The sequence below is a fragment of the Sprattus sprattus genome (assembly GCF_963457725.1).
Source record: "Sprattus sprattus genome assembly, chromosome: 9".
NCBI lineage: Eukaryota > Metazoa > Chordata > Actinopteri > Clupeiformes > Clupeidae > Sprattus > Sprattus sprattus.
In genome coordinates this window covers 6619061-6632667 of record NC_137928.1, presented here as the reverse complement: position 1 = coordinate 6632667, position 13607 = coordinate 6619061, and the positions used below count along the sequence as shown (strand labels likewise).

The window sequence follows — 13607 nt, the reverse complement described above, 5'->3', positions numbered from 1 at the left end:
TCCGGGGTAGACAGAGAACTGCCATGCTGTATCCATCTACAGACTCCCTTCTGGAGCGCAGATAAGGAGCTGATTTGACGACATATTCTCCTCTCGGATTCAGAGAAACTTGATTCCGTTGAAGTGTGATTGATACGGTCAGATGTAAGTTCATCGCCAAAGGAGTTACAGATTTGAACTTTTCTTTAGAAATGTTCCTGATTTGCAAACATGTACTGTCTAGAATATAAAAGAATACCTTTATTGTCATTCTACAGTACAACAAAATGGCTTCAATCTTTATCTGAGCTACTGGATCATGAGACTGGTTGAGGTTGAGATGGCAGTGCCTAGCAAGACAACAAGATCTTGACCTTTTGGGTGACTGATGCATCATGGGTAAAAACACGTGGCCGAGGGGTCAGAGGTCGTTGGCGAAGGGGTCACAGAGAGGAAGGATGTTGACACGGAGGCGTCAAAGGGGGACTCTCATGCTTTCTGGTGCGTGAGCTGGAACACCCCAGTGCATTACCGTCTATGTGTGTGTGTGTGTGTGTGTGTGTGTGTGTGTGTGTGTGTGTGTGTGTATGTGTATGTGTATGTGTGTGTATGTGTGTGTGTGTGTGTGTGTGTGTGTGTGTATGTGTAAGTGTGTGTGTGTCTGTGTGGTCAGGAAGGGGCCTCCTGGCTTTGAAAAAAATGTCACACCTTCCTCAAAGCGGCTCGGAGCCCCTGAGTGTGCCCCTCAACGTGAATCCCTGAAACATCATTCACACGCTCTGGAGAAACACGGATGAACCCTAAATAAGCACAACTGTAGGCAAAAAAAGAGCCCTGCACCTCAATCGCCCCAACACACACACACACACACACATACACACACCACATACACACACACACACACACCAGACACACACACACACACACACACACACACACACTCACAGATCACCAGGCATCCCTGTCTGCCCAAGTATTCCAAGCTACTCTTTCCCACGACACACACTTTGATGGAGCCTTGTTCCAAGAAACGTCTGGATTGTTTTCCCAGCGAGGCCAGGCTGGGATGGCCCGATCCTGATCTAACCCCCAGCAGGCAGGCTTCCCCTCTGGGCGAGAGGATATACCTTTACAGCCAGTCTGTGTGTTTGTGTGTGTGTGTGTGTGTGTGTGTGTGTGTGTGTTTGTGTGTGATATACCTTTACAGTCTGAGGCCTCGCTGCCTCCCCATCCCACTCCCGCCTCTCTGCGAGCACAATGAGATCCTGTGCCTTTTTTTTAGTTGGTTTTGTTTGCTTCTCTATGGAGGAGTCAGTCACACTGCGTGAATCGAGGGAGATAAGGTGTCTGTCTTAGAGTGAAACAATCCTTCCCTCATCCCTCTCTCTCCCTCTCCTCCTCTCTCTCACTCCCTCTCTCTCCATCTCCACCTCTCTCTTTCTCCCCATGGGGATAAGGTGTCTGTCTTAGAGTGAAACAGCTCTTGCCTCTCTCTCTCTTTCTCTCTCTCTCTCCCCCTCTCGCTCACTCTCTCTTTCCCCCCATAGGGGATAAAGTGTCTGTCTTAGAGTGAATCAACTCTTCCCTCATATCTCCCTTTTCCTCGCCCATTCTTTGTTCCCCTATAGCCTTTCCTCCCTCTCCACTGCAAAGAACATGTACATTAAACGTGCATTGTGCTTTTAATGTACATGTATTCATTTGGCAGAGGCTTTTATCCAAAGAGACATACAATTGAAGTCACCTCTGTATGGAATGCAGTTAAGATGTACTGCCATTGCCCCACACCTCCTTCTTCTCCAGTACTATCACTAAACAACAGCAAATCTGGCAGACTGGCCAAACAGCTCACCTGTCATTTCACCATATCAGATCTCCCTGTTGACCAAACTGGCAACCCCTAGGTGGGCTTTCTGATAAGAATGCACTTCCCAATCTTATTCTATGCTAACATCATTTTTACACACACTTCCAGTAATCTTAAGGCTTGCCAGTTATCATCAGGTTTACTGCCTATCTAGCAAACACGTTTGTGTTGACATACAACAGTGTGTTGTAGCTCCCTCTCAGATCTGTCGGAGTTCATTACTCCCTACCCATGTGAGTCTCTCACAGTTCAGCTGGATTCGACCTGAATGGCATCCAGGAAGGAGCTGGAGACGGGCCTGTATGGGAGAGCAGGAGGGCAAATCCAGTGGAATTGGTTAAACCATCGCGATGAGACCGAAATGAAGGCCAGCTGTGCAGTCCCGTAGTTTTTTGTTTTTTTTCAATCCCTTCTCAAGGTCACTCTGCCTGTCTTATATTTTATATTCCTTCCTCACACAGCTCGACTGATTCATAAATCATTTCAGAGAAAATTCAGAATGCATTCGTTCATTTTACATTTTACACACAAAAACACGGGGACACACACCCAAACATGGACACACACAACTCTGTATTTCATGCTCATTTATTGCCTTAGCAGCTGGTAGATGACAGCGAGCTTCAGGTACTATAACCATAAAATGCCAGGTTGTGGTAAAGGCTGCAGAAATACCAGTAACCATAAAGTTTCTCCAGTAACCTAGGCTAAATATGACACCAAAGGAATGAAAGAAGTCGGAGCAGGGACTGTGCATCATGTGAGAGACAACTGCTCCAAATTCAGCAGTTTAGGATAAGGGCTGTTCTTTGTGTACACTCAAGCAAGAACTCTGTGGCTTCTCTCTCTCTCTCACTCACACTCTCTCTCTTTCTCTCTCGCTCTCTCTCACACTCACACACACACACACACACACACACACACACACACACACACACACACACACACACACTCACACTCACACTCACACTCACACCCACACCCACACACACTCGCACTCACACAGACACACACACACTCACACACACACACACACACACACACACACACACACACACACACACACACACACACACTCTCTCTCACACACACACACACACACACACACACACACACACACACACACACACACACAGATTGTGGTGGGCAAAGGCACAGGGTATTACTGATGAAAGGCGGGTTGAAACAGGGAGACTGTAGGAGACAAGGATATTACCATGAGTATGGATGAAGACTCCTTGGCAATCAATGAAGCACCAGAACGGGCCATTCAACAGCTGGAACACTCTGCAAATCAATAGAACAGACTTTAACTAAACTCTTTATGCATTTGAATATGTATAGACACCTATTCACGTCTAGTGTTTTGCACACAACTGTTGGCTACACTATGACTAGTCTGAAGATCACACTTGCCTCTGCTGGAGAACCAGAGTCACACTAAACTGCATTCCTATGACCTCAACATGTGAATTTAAAACCTCTGGGTTATTGCAGTTGGGACTCCTGCACGTGGGGACTAACTTCCTGTAGCCATAGTGACATTCTCTCATGTCCCGCGCCATCTGCTCGCTCTCTCCCTCCCTTTTTTTTCTCTCTCTCTCTCTCTCTCTCTGACAATCCCATGCATGAACTACAGCCTACTGTACTCCTTTACGCTACAAAAAAAGACCAGTGGATCCCAAGCAGCTTTGTATCCTCTGAACAGACAGATACTATACTGTGTCTCGGCACTGAAAACCCTTCACATTAACTTTAGACCTCAAATAAATATTGCACTGAGTTTGCTGTCACAACAATTTTTATTTTAATATATTTTACGCGCAAAACGTTTTCAGTTCGAACTTTTTAGTGAATATATTTAAAATGCGCGTCAGAAACGTGAGTTGACCAATGCCGAAGCATTTTCCTCCCCCCATTGGAAAACATAGACGTGGAATCAGCAGCGCCACGCCTGCCATGACGTTCAACCTGAAAGCTGAATGACATTAGGCTCAGACGCGCGGCGCTTAGCAGAGCATGGAGTAACAAGCAGGAAGGAACGTGGACGTGTGGTAGTACTCTGAAAGGGCACAGGCAACCTAACTTGGACCAAATTTCAGCAGTTGCGCCTCTGACATATAACTTGACATTGAAACAATTATCAGACGTCGTAGGCAAGTGTTTAAAATACACAATGGCCGAGAAGATAACGATAGAGGATGGGAAGGCGTCAAATGGCGATGCGCATCTCCAGGAGTCGTTCGCCAACGGACAGCCCGGCGGCCAGCCGAGCAAAGCGCCAGAGCCAATGGCGCAAAAGTTAAAAAGAATTGCTTTAGCCAACTTGTTGGTTATTCTAACCGTTGCTGGGGTTATCATTGGAGTGTTAATTGGGCTTGGTGTGCGTTCGGCGGGACTCAGCAAAGTGCAGATAATCTATTTCGGCTTCCCCGGAGAGCTTCTGATCCGTCTCCTGAAGATGATCATCATTCCTCTGGTCGTATGCAGTCTCGTTTCAGGGGCCGCCAGCATTGACCCCAAAGCCCTGGGGAAACTGGGCGGCTGGGCGATGCTGTTCTTCCTGGTGACCACCTTGATCGCATCAACCATCGGCGTAATCATGGCATTTATCATCCAACCCGGAGTAGTTACCGGTGCCAAACCCAGCCTCGCTGGAGACGGTGCACCCGTACAGGCAAAGGAGGTGATAGACTCCTTTTTAGACTTGATCAGGTAAGTCTAAGTTGTCCATCACAGGGTCAATCTGTATTAGAACAATGAAAAAGCTATTACACCAGCTGGCTGATGTAATGACAGGCTACGATTGGTAGTGTTGCCATGTGGAGACATAAGCCCTTCCTCCTCCACCCCCTGTAACAGTAATCTTTTCGCCCCTCTACTACCCACACGTGGGACAATACTTAAATATAATTCTCAACTGTTCTTTCATGTAATGTTGACCAGGGAAGTGCTATTTGGTTAAGAACGTATGATGATTAATGTAAAACTGAATTTTTATTTATAAGTAATTGGCTGATGGCCACATCTTGTTTGGTAAATTCAAGAACTGTTTGAAGATAGGCGGCTTCCAGTGCAGAGTTAACGTCACAAAGTTAAGTCGTGTGTCGGTAAGAGCCCCGTAAGTTAACATTTGTAGCCTACAGGGCGGAATGTTTACAGACCACACAAAATGTGATCCGAGTTTACTGCCACGCAAGTCAGCGTGAACAGGTAACTTATCCTAGCTAGTTCGCTAACGTAAGTCAGTTAATACCCGAGGTGCCAGATGGCAGTAAAATCTGTCCCACTGCATTGCATTGTCCCACTTCTTAAGTCCACACGGTTTTGAGCCGAATTGTTTTGAACGGGCATATCAATCAATTACTCGAAGGTTTTGTCTTTGACAGCAGTAGTTAGTGGCAGTGTTATTCATCGCTATAATGTAACACCAGCAGGTGTGCAAACTAATCCACTTTCATAACAATCCGATGACATAGCCATACAGGTAGAACGGCATTTAACGGGAATTCGTTTGCTCTTTGTTTCAAAGTATCGCTAGCCGATGTGTGAAATGCCAGACGACCCTCAGATAGAGGTTATGTAAAAAAAAATTCTTAAAACTGTTTAAAAACGGAATTAACTTCCTCGTACCCCCAGATATATAATTCAATTGTAACAAGAAAGATCTGTTTCAACCAGTTTATGAGTGTCTCTACCGACAGCTTGGAAAGTATGTTGTGTTTCCTGCTGGAGACATGCATATCTGTGTAACAACCGTGTAGGGTGGAGCTGCCTCAATACGTTGGCACACAATATCCCCTTTAGGACTGCCTCCATCTCCAAAAACGGTCATATCCAGGATTTTCGCCATGTGTTTACTCCCAAACGAGATGAGGAAAGTTAAGAGAGAACATTCTGTCCCCAGCCTTTCATTATCGAGCCTAAAACGTTGGTCTTTTTTAGCTTGCTCCTGAAGTAGTCTGTTTTTCTTGCCTCCAAGTAATGTTAATGTTTAATATCTTGCCTATATTAGAAAGATTCAGAAGATAGGCTTTGTTAATCTGTACAGTTATTGGTATTTGTCCACTGTAATCTGTTGGATTTCATAAATGCTATTTTCCTGTCCACTTCCTGTTTGGAAAGGCTCCATAGGTATTAGCTCCTCTGTAATCATTTGTTTCAGTATAAACAGTGGAAGGCCCAATCAAGCAGTACACAGAACCTGCAATTCATAACTGTAGTTCTTTTCCTGTTGAATTACCGACTGTGTTGTCATTGTTATGGTTACCTTCACTTGGCACTCTTTGTTACAAAACAAACAAGGCTGACATTGTCAGTCAGTTTTTATTCGCACAAACAACACACAGTAACACACACCAGTACCTCTATGGGGAGCACCCATATCAACTGCAATTCGAACACAAGAAAGTTCAAGAGCTGTTTAGCAGAGACACCCCCCCCCCCCCCCCCCACACACACACACACACACACAGCTAATGGCTCCACATGTGATCTGGCCTCTGGACCTCAATCCCACCAGTAGACTACTTGTCTGGACTTTTTGCTTTCTTGTACAGTAGACAAAAAAAAACCTTCTCTCTAACCTCTCTTTGTCACACTTGCATTATGCAACAAAGCCACCCAGAGAAAGCCAGTCTTTATTACACTACTAAGCTCTTATGTGATCTACAGCTCAGCGAAGCTCTTGAATTTGTAAGCCCTCTTTCATGACTGCTAACAATCCTTATTAGAGTGTATTCAAGTTCACCTCTGCCCCCTTCCTCTCGCCTTCCCTCTCTTTTTCATATTCCCACTCCCAAGCGTTCTTGCTTCACCCCCGAAGCTGGCATGCAGTGAAAGTGGTGCATTTTCTCCCAGGAGTACTTTCTCTTCTCTTTAGTTGCGGTGACTTAAATTACTTCTTGTGGTCCCTTGCAAGAAGTCATTGTTGCTTTGGAATGGCCTAGGGTCACATAAGGTCACGCTTGTGTGGGCTGTTTCTGAGTTATATCTGAAAGCTGGCTTTTGAGCACAGTCAAATCAGGAAGAACTGGAAGTCTTTTAGTATCTTACCACAACTTTCCAGATTTCCATTCCTTTTTTTCTGTTCCCTATGAAGGTTGCCCTTTTAGCACAGTCAAATCAGGAAGAACTGGAAGTCTTTTAGTATCATACCACAACATTCCAACTTTCCATTCCTTTTTTTCCTGTTCCCTCTAGTATCTGTTCACATGCAGGGTCCTGTCCTGATTTCCCTTCTTCCTCTTCACGGTCCATGGCTTTTCATGTCGCTCTGTTTCTGTCCATCTCTCTCTCTCCTTCTTTCTTGCCCCTATTCCTTTCTTTTGTCGCGTGCGAGCGTGTGTGTGTGTGTGTGTGTGTGTGTGTGTGTGTGTGTGTTGGCCTCACAGCAGGGGCTAAATTAGGAGGGTCGTGTCCACACACTCACACACTCACTCACACACTCACACACACACACACTCACTCACACACAGGCACGTGCCAGCACGACACATTTAGTCCTCTCAGTGAAGGGCCCTCTTTTGGGCTGCTGTCAAACCATTATGGAGATTTCAGTAGACTGTTGACTCATGACACACACACACACACACACACAGAGACACACACACACACACACACACAGAGAGAGAGACACACACACACTCACACACACAGTAGCCTCTAATTTAAAATGGCATATTTACTTTTTTTAAGTGCACATGATCACTATCACAGAAATTTTCCAAAGAGCTTTAATTATTATTTCCACATCTTTCTCTCTCTCTCTCTCTCTCTCTCTCTCTCTCTCTCTCTCTCTCTCTCTCTCTCTCTCTCTCTCTCACTGCATGCAAGAAAAGCCTGCTGAAAATCTCTTCTGAAAGGTTGAACTGCTGAGTAGGAGTGTACTTAGTAGCACAGAAAATACGTGCAGACCTCACGAGGGGGGGGAAGCTCCGTGCACACAGGAAGAGACTAGCAGCGTTGTAGCGACTAGAGACCATAACATCCAGGCCAAATGACAGTTGGCCTCGTGAAGTGGGAGGGTTCCGAGATAAACTAATCTCAATTTTGAAGCAACGTTAGTTAGACGAATACCAATGGGATACCATTGACTGACAGAGGACACCAGGACTGAGTTCCCCAAATGCAAGAAAATAATGACCACGATCATAGCACATCCATTATTCTTGTTATTGTTCTATCAAATACAAATTAAACGTGGGTGAAATATTTCCAACCTTTCAGTTTATAATTTCAGCAGACAAGGCACCATTAAGCCACCACATTTTTTAACCATGGTGGGAGAAAGAAGCCCCTGGCTAAAAAGCCGGTTTAGCATGTATTGCAGATCACAGCATGTATTGCAGATCACTGCATGCATTACAGATCACAGCATGTATTGCAGATCACCGCATGTATTGCAGATCACTGCATGCATTGCAGATCACTTCATGTATCGCAGATCACCGCATGTATTGCAGATCACTGCATGCATTGCAGATCACTACATGTATTGCAATCATAGCATGTATTGTAGATGTGTTTCACAGTGGCGCAGTCACCACTGAACAGTGTGGATGACGTACTGCATCTTTTACATAGGAGTGTATTTGTGTGACTTGTTTATCTACAGGTTAATGGCTGGTTGAGGTTAGGGAGATTTAGGAATGGCTGTTAGGCGACTCTTTTCTCCCTCTCTCTCAATCTCCACCCTCTCTTGCGCTTTGCAGAAAGTTGCAGATCCGGTTCTAATCACACACTCCTAAACACCCACACCCACACCCACACATACACATACACACACACACACACATACACACACACATACACATACACATACACATACACATACACATACACATACACATACACATACACATACACACACACACACACATACACATACACATACACATACACATACACATACACATACACATACACATACACATACACACACACACACACACACACACACACACCCACTTCCTCATGCATGGTCACAAATAGAAAGACTCCGTGCCAACCTTGCCAGTTCATAATGTCCAGTTCACTAGGGTTCATTTCAGAGGTGGCCCCATCTATGATCGTCTGTCAAGGAACGGTGTTCCATACTGCACATCTATTCTCAGATGTTTTAGTGCTTATGAGGTAGACGCCCATTTTAATATTCCCAATCTGTCCTCCTGGGTTTCCCGGAAGTCTTCTGCCTTCTGTGGTGTTCTGGAACGCTGCCAGAGGAAGTGGCTGGGATGGGAAAAGATGATAAAAGCGACATCACCGTTGGTGATTATTTGATTAGCTCGTAGAAAAAAAAACACGGGTTTGTGTTCTATTAAGGATGTAAACGTCATTGGAATTCCGTGGAACAACCAGAATGTAAAGAGCGTAACGTCTTGGCTCAGTGCTGGTCTCCCGTCTGTCTCATGAGAGCCTTATGCAAGCGTTCGTGTTCGAGGTATGAGATGGGTGGAGTAGGGGGGTGTGTGTGTGCGTCACGGTTGTAAATGCGGATGTGTCTGGTATTCTTGGCGTGGAAGGTCACTTGATGTTCCTTTCAGGGTACTGCATGCTGCTGCCACGGCCTATCCTGGGAATTCTGTGGAGCTGGTGTTGGGTCTGCCTCAGCCTAATCTGGGAATTCTGTGGAGCTGGTGTTGGGTCTGCTTGTCTCTGCGCGTACCTAGACAAACAGAACCATATAACGTATATATAATGTATAACATTAGATCAGTAGTGCCATGCAACACACAGACTCGTTTCACATGCATGAATACTGTCAAACAGATACCCTCACTCAAACATACCCACATACACACACCCTCACCCAGATAAACCAACACAAACTCAAACACACGCTCTCATGCACGAATACTCTCAAACATACACCCTCACTCGGAATACCCACATACACACACCCTCACCCAGAGAAAAATACCCACATACACACACCCTCAACCAGAGAAACACACACACACACACACACACACACACACACACACACACACACACACACACACACACACACACACTCATTAGAAGCCTTCTACTGAATGCTCTGTTCTGAAATCAACCGCTCCAACCAGGTTGGGGAAAACCTTTATGATTATCAAAAGGTTTCAATCAAAGTGTGTGCTGCTCATTTCACCAACCACACCAAGTTTTACAGAAATTGTGCCGCTCATCTCGACAACCACACCACTGCCACCATCAGACGGAGCTACTGGGGCGTTGGGGAAAGGCCCTTATAAATATCACGTTTCAGTCAAAGTGTGTGACGCTCATATCACCAACCACACCAAGTGGCACAGATAGGGTGTGCCGCTCATCAAACCAACCACAACACTGTCACCGTCACGTACTGGCACTGACTCACGGTGCATAGACTTCCGTAGGACTTCCTGTTTGCACCTCTTTGCTTCGCAAGGTTTGTCCCTCACAGGACTCCGTAACGAGAGCTCCTGAAGCAGGTTGTAAACAAACGGCTGCCCTTGGGATTTTTGCCTCCATTCCTGCAAGAGTGCACGCATGCATCTCGTGTGTGTGTGTGTGTGTGTGTGTGTGTGTGTGTGTGTGTGTGTGTGTCTTTCTCTCTCTTGCTCTCTCTTTAACACGCACGCACACACACACACACAGATTGCAGGGATTATGTTGCACTCAGGTAACTAAATACTTCCGCTGTGTGTCCTCCCTGAAAAGGGTGGATGTGGGTCAGAGAAAATATTATAATTTCCACAGAGCTGAACAGAGCTGCTTTTAATCCAGCATTACTCGTTTTTTTCTCCAGTGTGTGTGTGAGAGATAGGGAGCGAGCGAGCAAGTGCGTGTGTGGGCCAGGGAACATTCATACTCACAAGATCAGGCTTCCCCTATAAAAAGTGCCTCTCACGCTCGTGTGTGTGTGTGTGTGTGTGTGTGTGTGTGTGTGTGTGTGTGTGTGTGTGTGTGTGTGTGTGTGTGTGTGTGTGTGTGTGTGTGTGTGTGTGTGTGTGTGTGTGTGTGTGTGTGTGTGTGTGTGTGTGTGTGTGTGTGTGTGTGTGTGTGTGTGTGTGTGTGTGTGTGTGTGTGTGTACATACACGGGTTGTATTTTACAGGATGGGAGAAGATGCCAACGCTACAGTTAGCCTGCTAGCAGACCTAATTACGGCAGTATTGGGGTAGAGCTACAGTTAGCCTGCTAGCAGACCTAATTACGGCAGTATTGGGGTAGAGCTACAGTTAGCCTGCTAGCAGACCTAATTACGGCAGTATTGGGGTAGAGCTACAGTTAGCCTGCTAGCAGACCTAATTACGGCAGTATTGGGGTAGAGCTACAGTTAGCCTGCTAGCAGACCTAATTACGGCAGTATTGGGGTAGAGCTACAGTTAGCCTGCTAGCAGACCTAATTACGGCAGTATTGTGGTAGAGCTACAGTTAGCCTGCTAGCAGACCTAATTACGGCAGTATTGGGGTAGAGCTACAGTTAGCCTGCTAGCAGACCTAATTATGTCAGTATTGGGGTAGAGCTACAGTAAGCCTGCTAGCAGACCTAATTATGTCAGTATTGGGGTAGAGCTACAGTTAGCCTGCTAGCAGACCTTATTATGGCAGTATTGGGGTTAGGAAGCTACGCTAGGCCACAGAAAGACACCCAGGTAATTCCCCTGTTAGCACACACCCACTCATCTAACACGCCATGGCCTACCAAGCCCTACAGAGGTGGTGGAACTCTGTGGTGAGCAAGCTTAGGTCCCGTAAGCCGTCACATACCATCATATGCTGTGTTAGACCTACTGTAAGTCACAACCACAGCACCGTAGTTTAGTCACCCCCCCCCCTAATCCTAACCGCTGCTTGCTTTTTGTGAATCACACTGGCATGGGCATGGGTCTAGATGGACTGGGATTCACTGCGCTGAGCGCTTTGATCCCGGTCAGCTTAACACCATACTGACGGCATTAGCCTGGAGTTAGCCTGGCAGCCACTCTCATGAGCCCGTTGGTGCTGCTGGCCTGGCGTGGCGCCAGAGGGAGACCTGTGGGGTGGTGCCAGCCAAGCGGGAATGCCCCACTGATCGAGGGGGACACCGGACCAGACCTGGCCAGTATTGGGCATAGGGTCAGTGAATGGTCTAGTCCGGACAGTATTAGGCATGGGTCAGTAAATGGTCTAGTCCAGACAGTATTAGGCATAGGGTCAGTTTATGGTCTAGTCCGGACACTTTTAGGCATAGGGTCAGTGAATGGTCTAATCCGGTACATTGCAGAGGTGGCTGATGTCTTCTGGGTCCTTGCTGTGTTATGAATGTTAGGAAAGGAATGAGTTTTAACTTTTGGAGTTTGGCCTGCCTGTCTCTAGCCAAAGACAGATTCACCCATAATCCTTTGAGGATGCAGAAGAAAGATAGCAAAGGTCAGTGTGTGTGTGAGTTTTGACAGTCCTGTGTGTTTTCGACCCTGGTGTGTTGGTCTGAACTGAGACCCTGGGCTTCTTGAACTGTTGTGCTGCCTTGGCAACCAACACCTTCTGCTGGAGGCCTATCACTTGTGAAAGTATGTCTGCTGAACCATTGCATTGGGGAATAAGGGAACCATTGCATTGGGGGTAAAGAGGGAACTGTTGCGTTTGGGAATGAGGGAACTGTTGCGTTTGGGAATTAGGGAACCATTGCATTGGGGGGAAGGAGGGAACTGTTGCTTTGGGGAATAAGGTAACCGTTGCATTTGGAAATGAAAGAACCATTGCAATGGGGAAAGAGGGAACTGTTGCTTTGGGGAATGATAGGAATATTGTTTGTGGACCTGAGTCAGAATTCCACCTTCTTTTCCTTTCCAGAAACATCTTCCCAAGCAATCTGGTGTCCGCAGCATTCCAGTCGGTGAGTTGTTTTTCGTTCATCTTTTCTTCATACTTAAATGTGTTCAATTTGGTGTGTCCACAATTGCCCGCTTCTCTTCCAATTGATGTCATGAGCCTGTATGTGGTGTGGGAGAGGAGAAAACAACATGTCCTCTTTACCCCTGCGTGCACATTTCAACACAGTTCAGGACATTTCAGGACATTTCCATCTTAAGTGACTGATTTCAGACAAAAACATGCCCTTAGCAGGGCGCAAAAGAGGACATTTTAATGAGTGTTTGTAGATGTGGTGTGCAGAGATATGGTGACTGACTGCTGCTTTTCCCATTGTCTGGTTGCAGTATGCCACCCACTACAGCCTCAAGGAGGTGATCATTAACGGGACGTCCAACTTCACCCTGGAGAAGGTAGGTGCTCTCCGCTGTTTCAGTCATGTCTTTATAAAGCATACCCTAACTTTATTTAGACACCAAGATCATGTGTGCGATTACAAATAAAAAACATGAACTACAATGAGAATAGATTAGCAAGGTAGATATCAGTTTATATATGTAATGTCTTTATCCTATATGAGGTGACATTGTGTGTGTGTGTGTGTGTGTGTCCCCTTCAGCTCCCCTATGGTAAAGAGGTGGATGGCATGAACATCCTGGGTCTGGTGGTGTTCGCCATCGTGTTCGGCGTGGCCCTGAGGAAGTTGGGGGAGGAAGGAGAGATCCTCATCCGCTTCTTCAACTCCTTCAACGAGGCCACCATGGTGCTCGTCTCCTGGATCATGTGGTACGGACCCCCCCCCCCCCCCCCATCTGCTCTGGTGACCCATGAAAACAAATAAGGACCCGATATCTGTAACAATTATCTGGGTACCTCTGTAGCGGTTCTTTTAAATACTGTGCTTCTGAAATACAGCACAATTGGCAGATTTTGTTAGGTTCAGT

At 46.2% G+C, this 13607-nt stretch overlaps 1 protein-coding gene across 1 annotated transcript in view; it reads left to right on the top strand.

Moving 5' to 3' along the window:
- The first annotated feature begins 3703 nt into the window (after nucleotides 1-3703).
- The window catches only part of slc1a5 (solute carrier family 1 member 5), a 16045-nt gene continuing 6141 nt past the window's right edge, over nucleotides 3704-13607 (top strand). Inside the window, exons 1-4 of the mRNA XM_080845365.1 lie at nucleotides 3704-4561; nucleotides 12646-12688; nucleotides 13011-13076; nucleotides 13283-13449. Of these exons, the coding sequence (XP_080701491.1) occupies nucleotides 4023-4561; nucleotides 12646-12688; nucleotides 13011-13076; nucleotides 13283-13449 (815 nt within the window). The 5' untranslated portion in view covers nucleotides 3704-4022. The remainder of the gene's footprint in view (nucleotides 4562-12645; nucleotides 12689-13010; nucleotides 13077-13282; nucleotides 13450-13607) is intronic.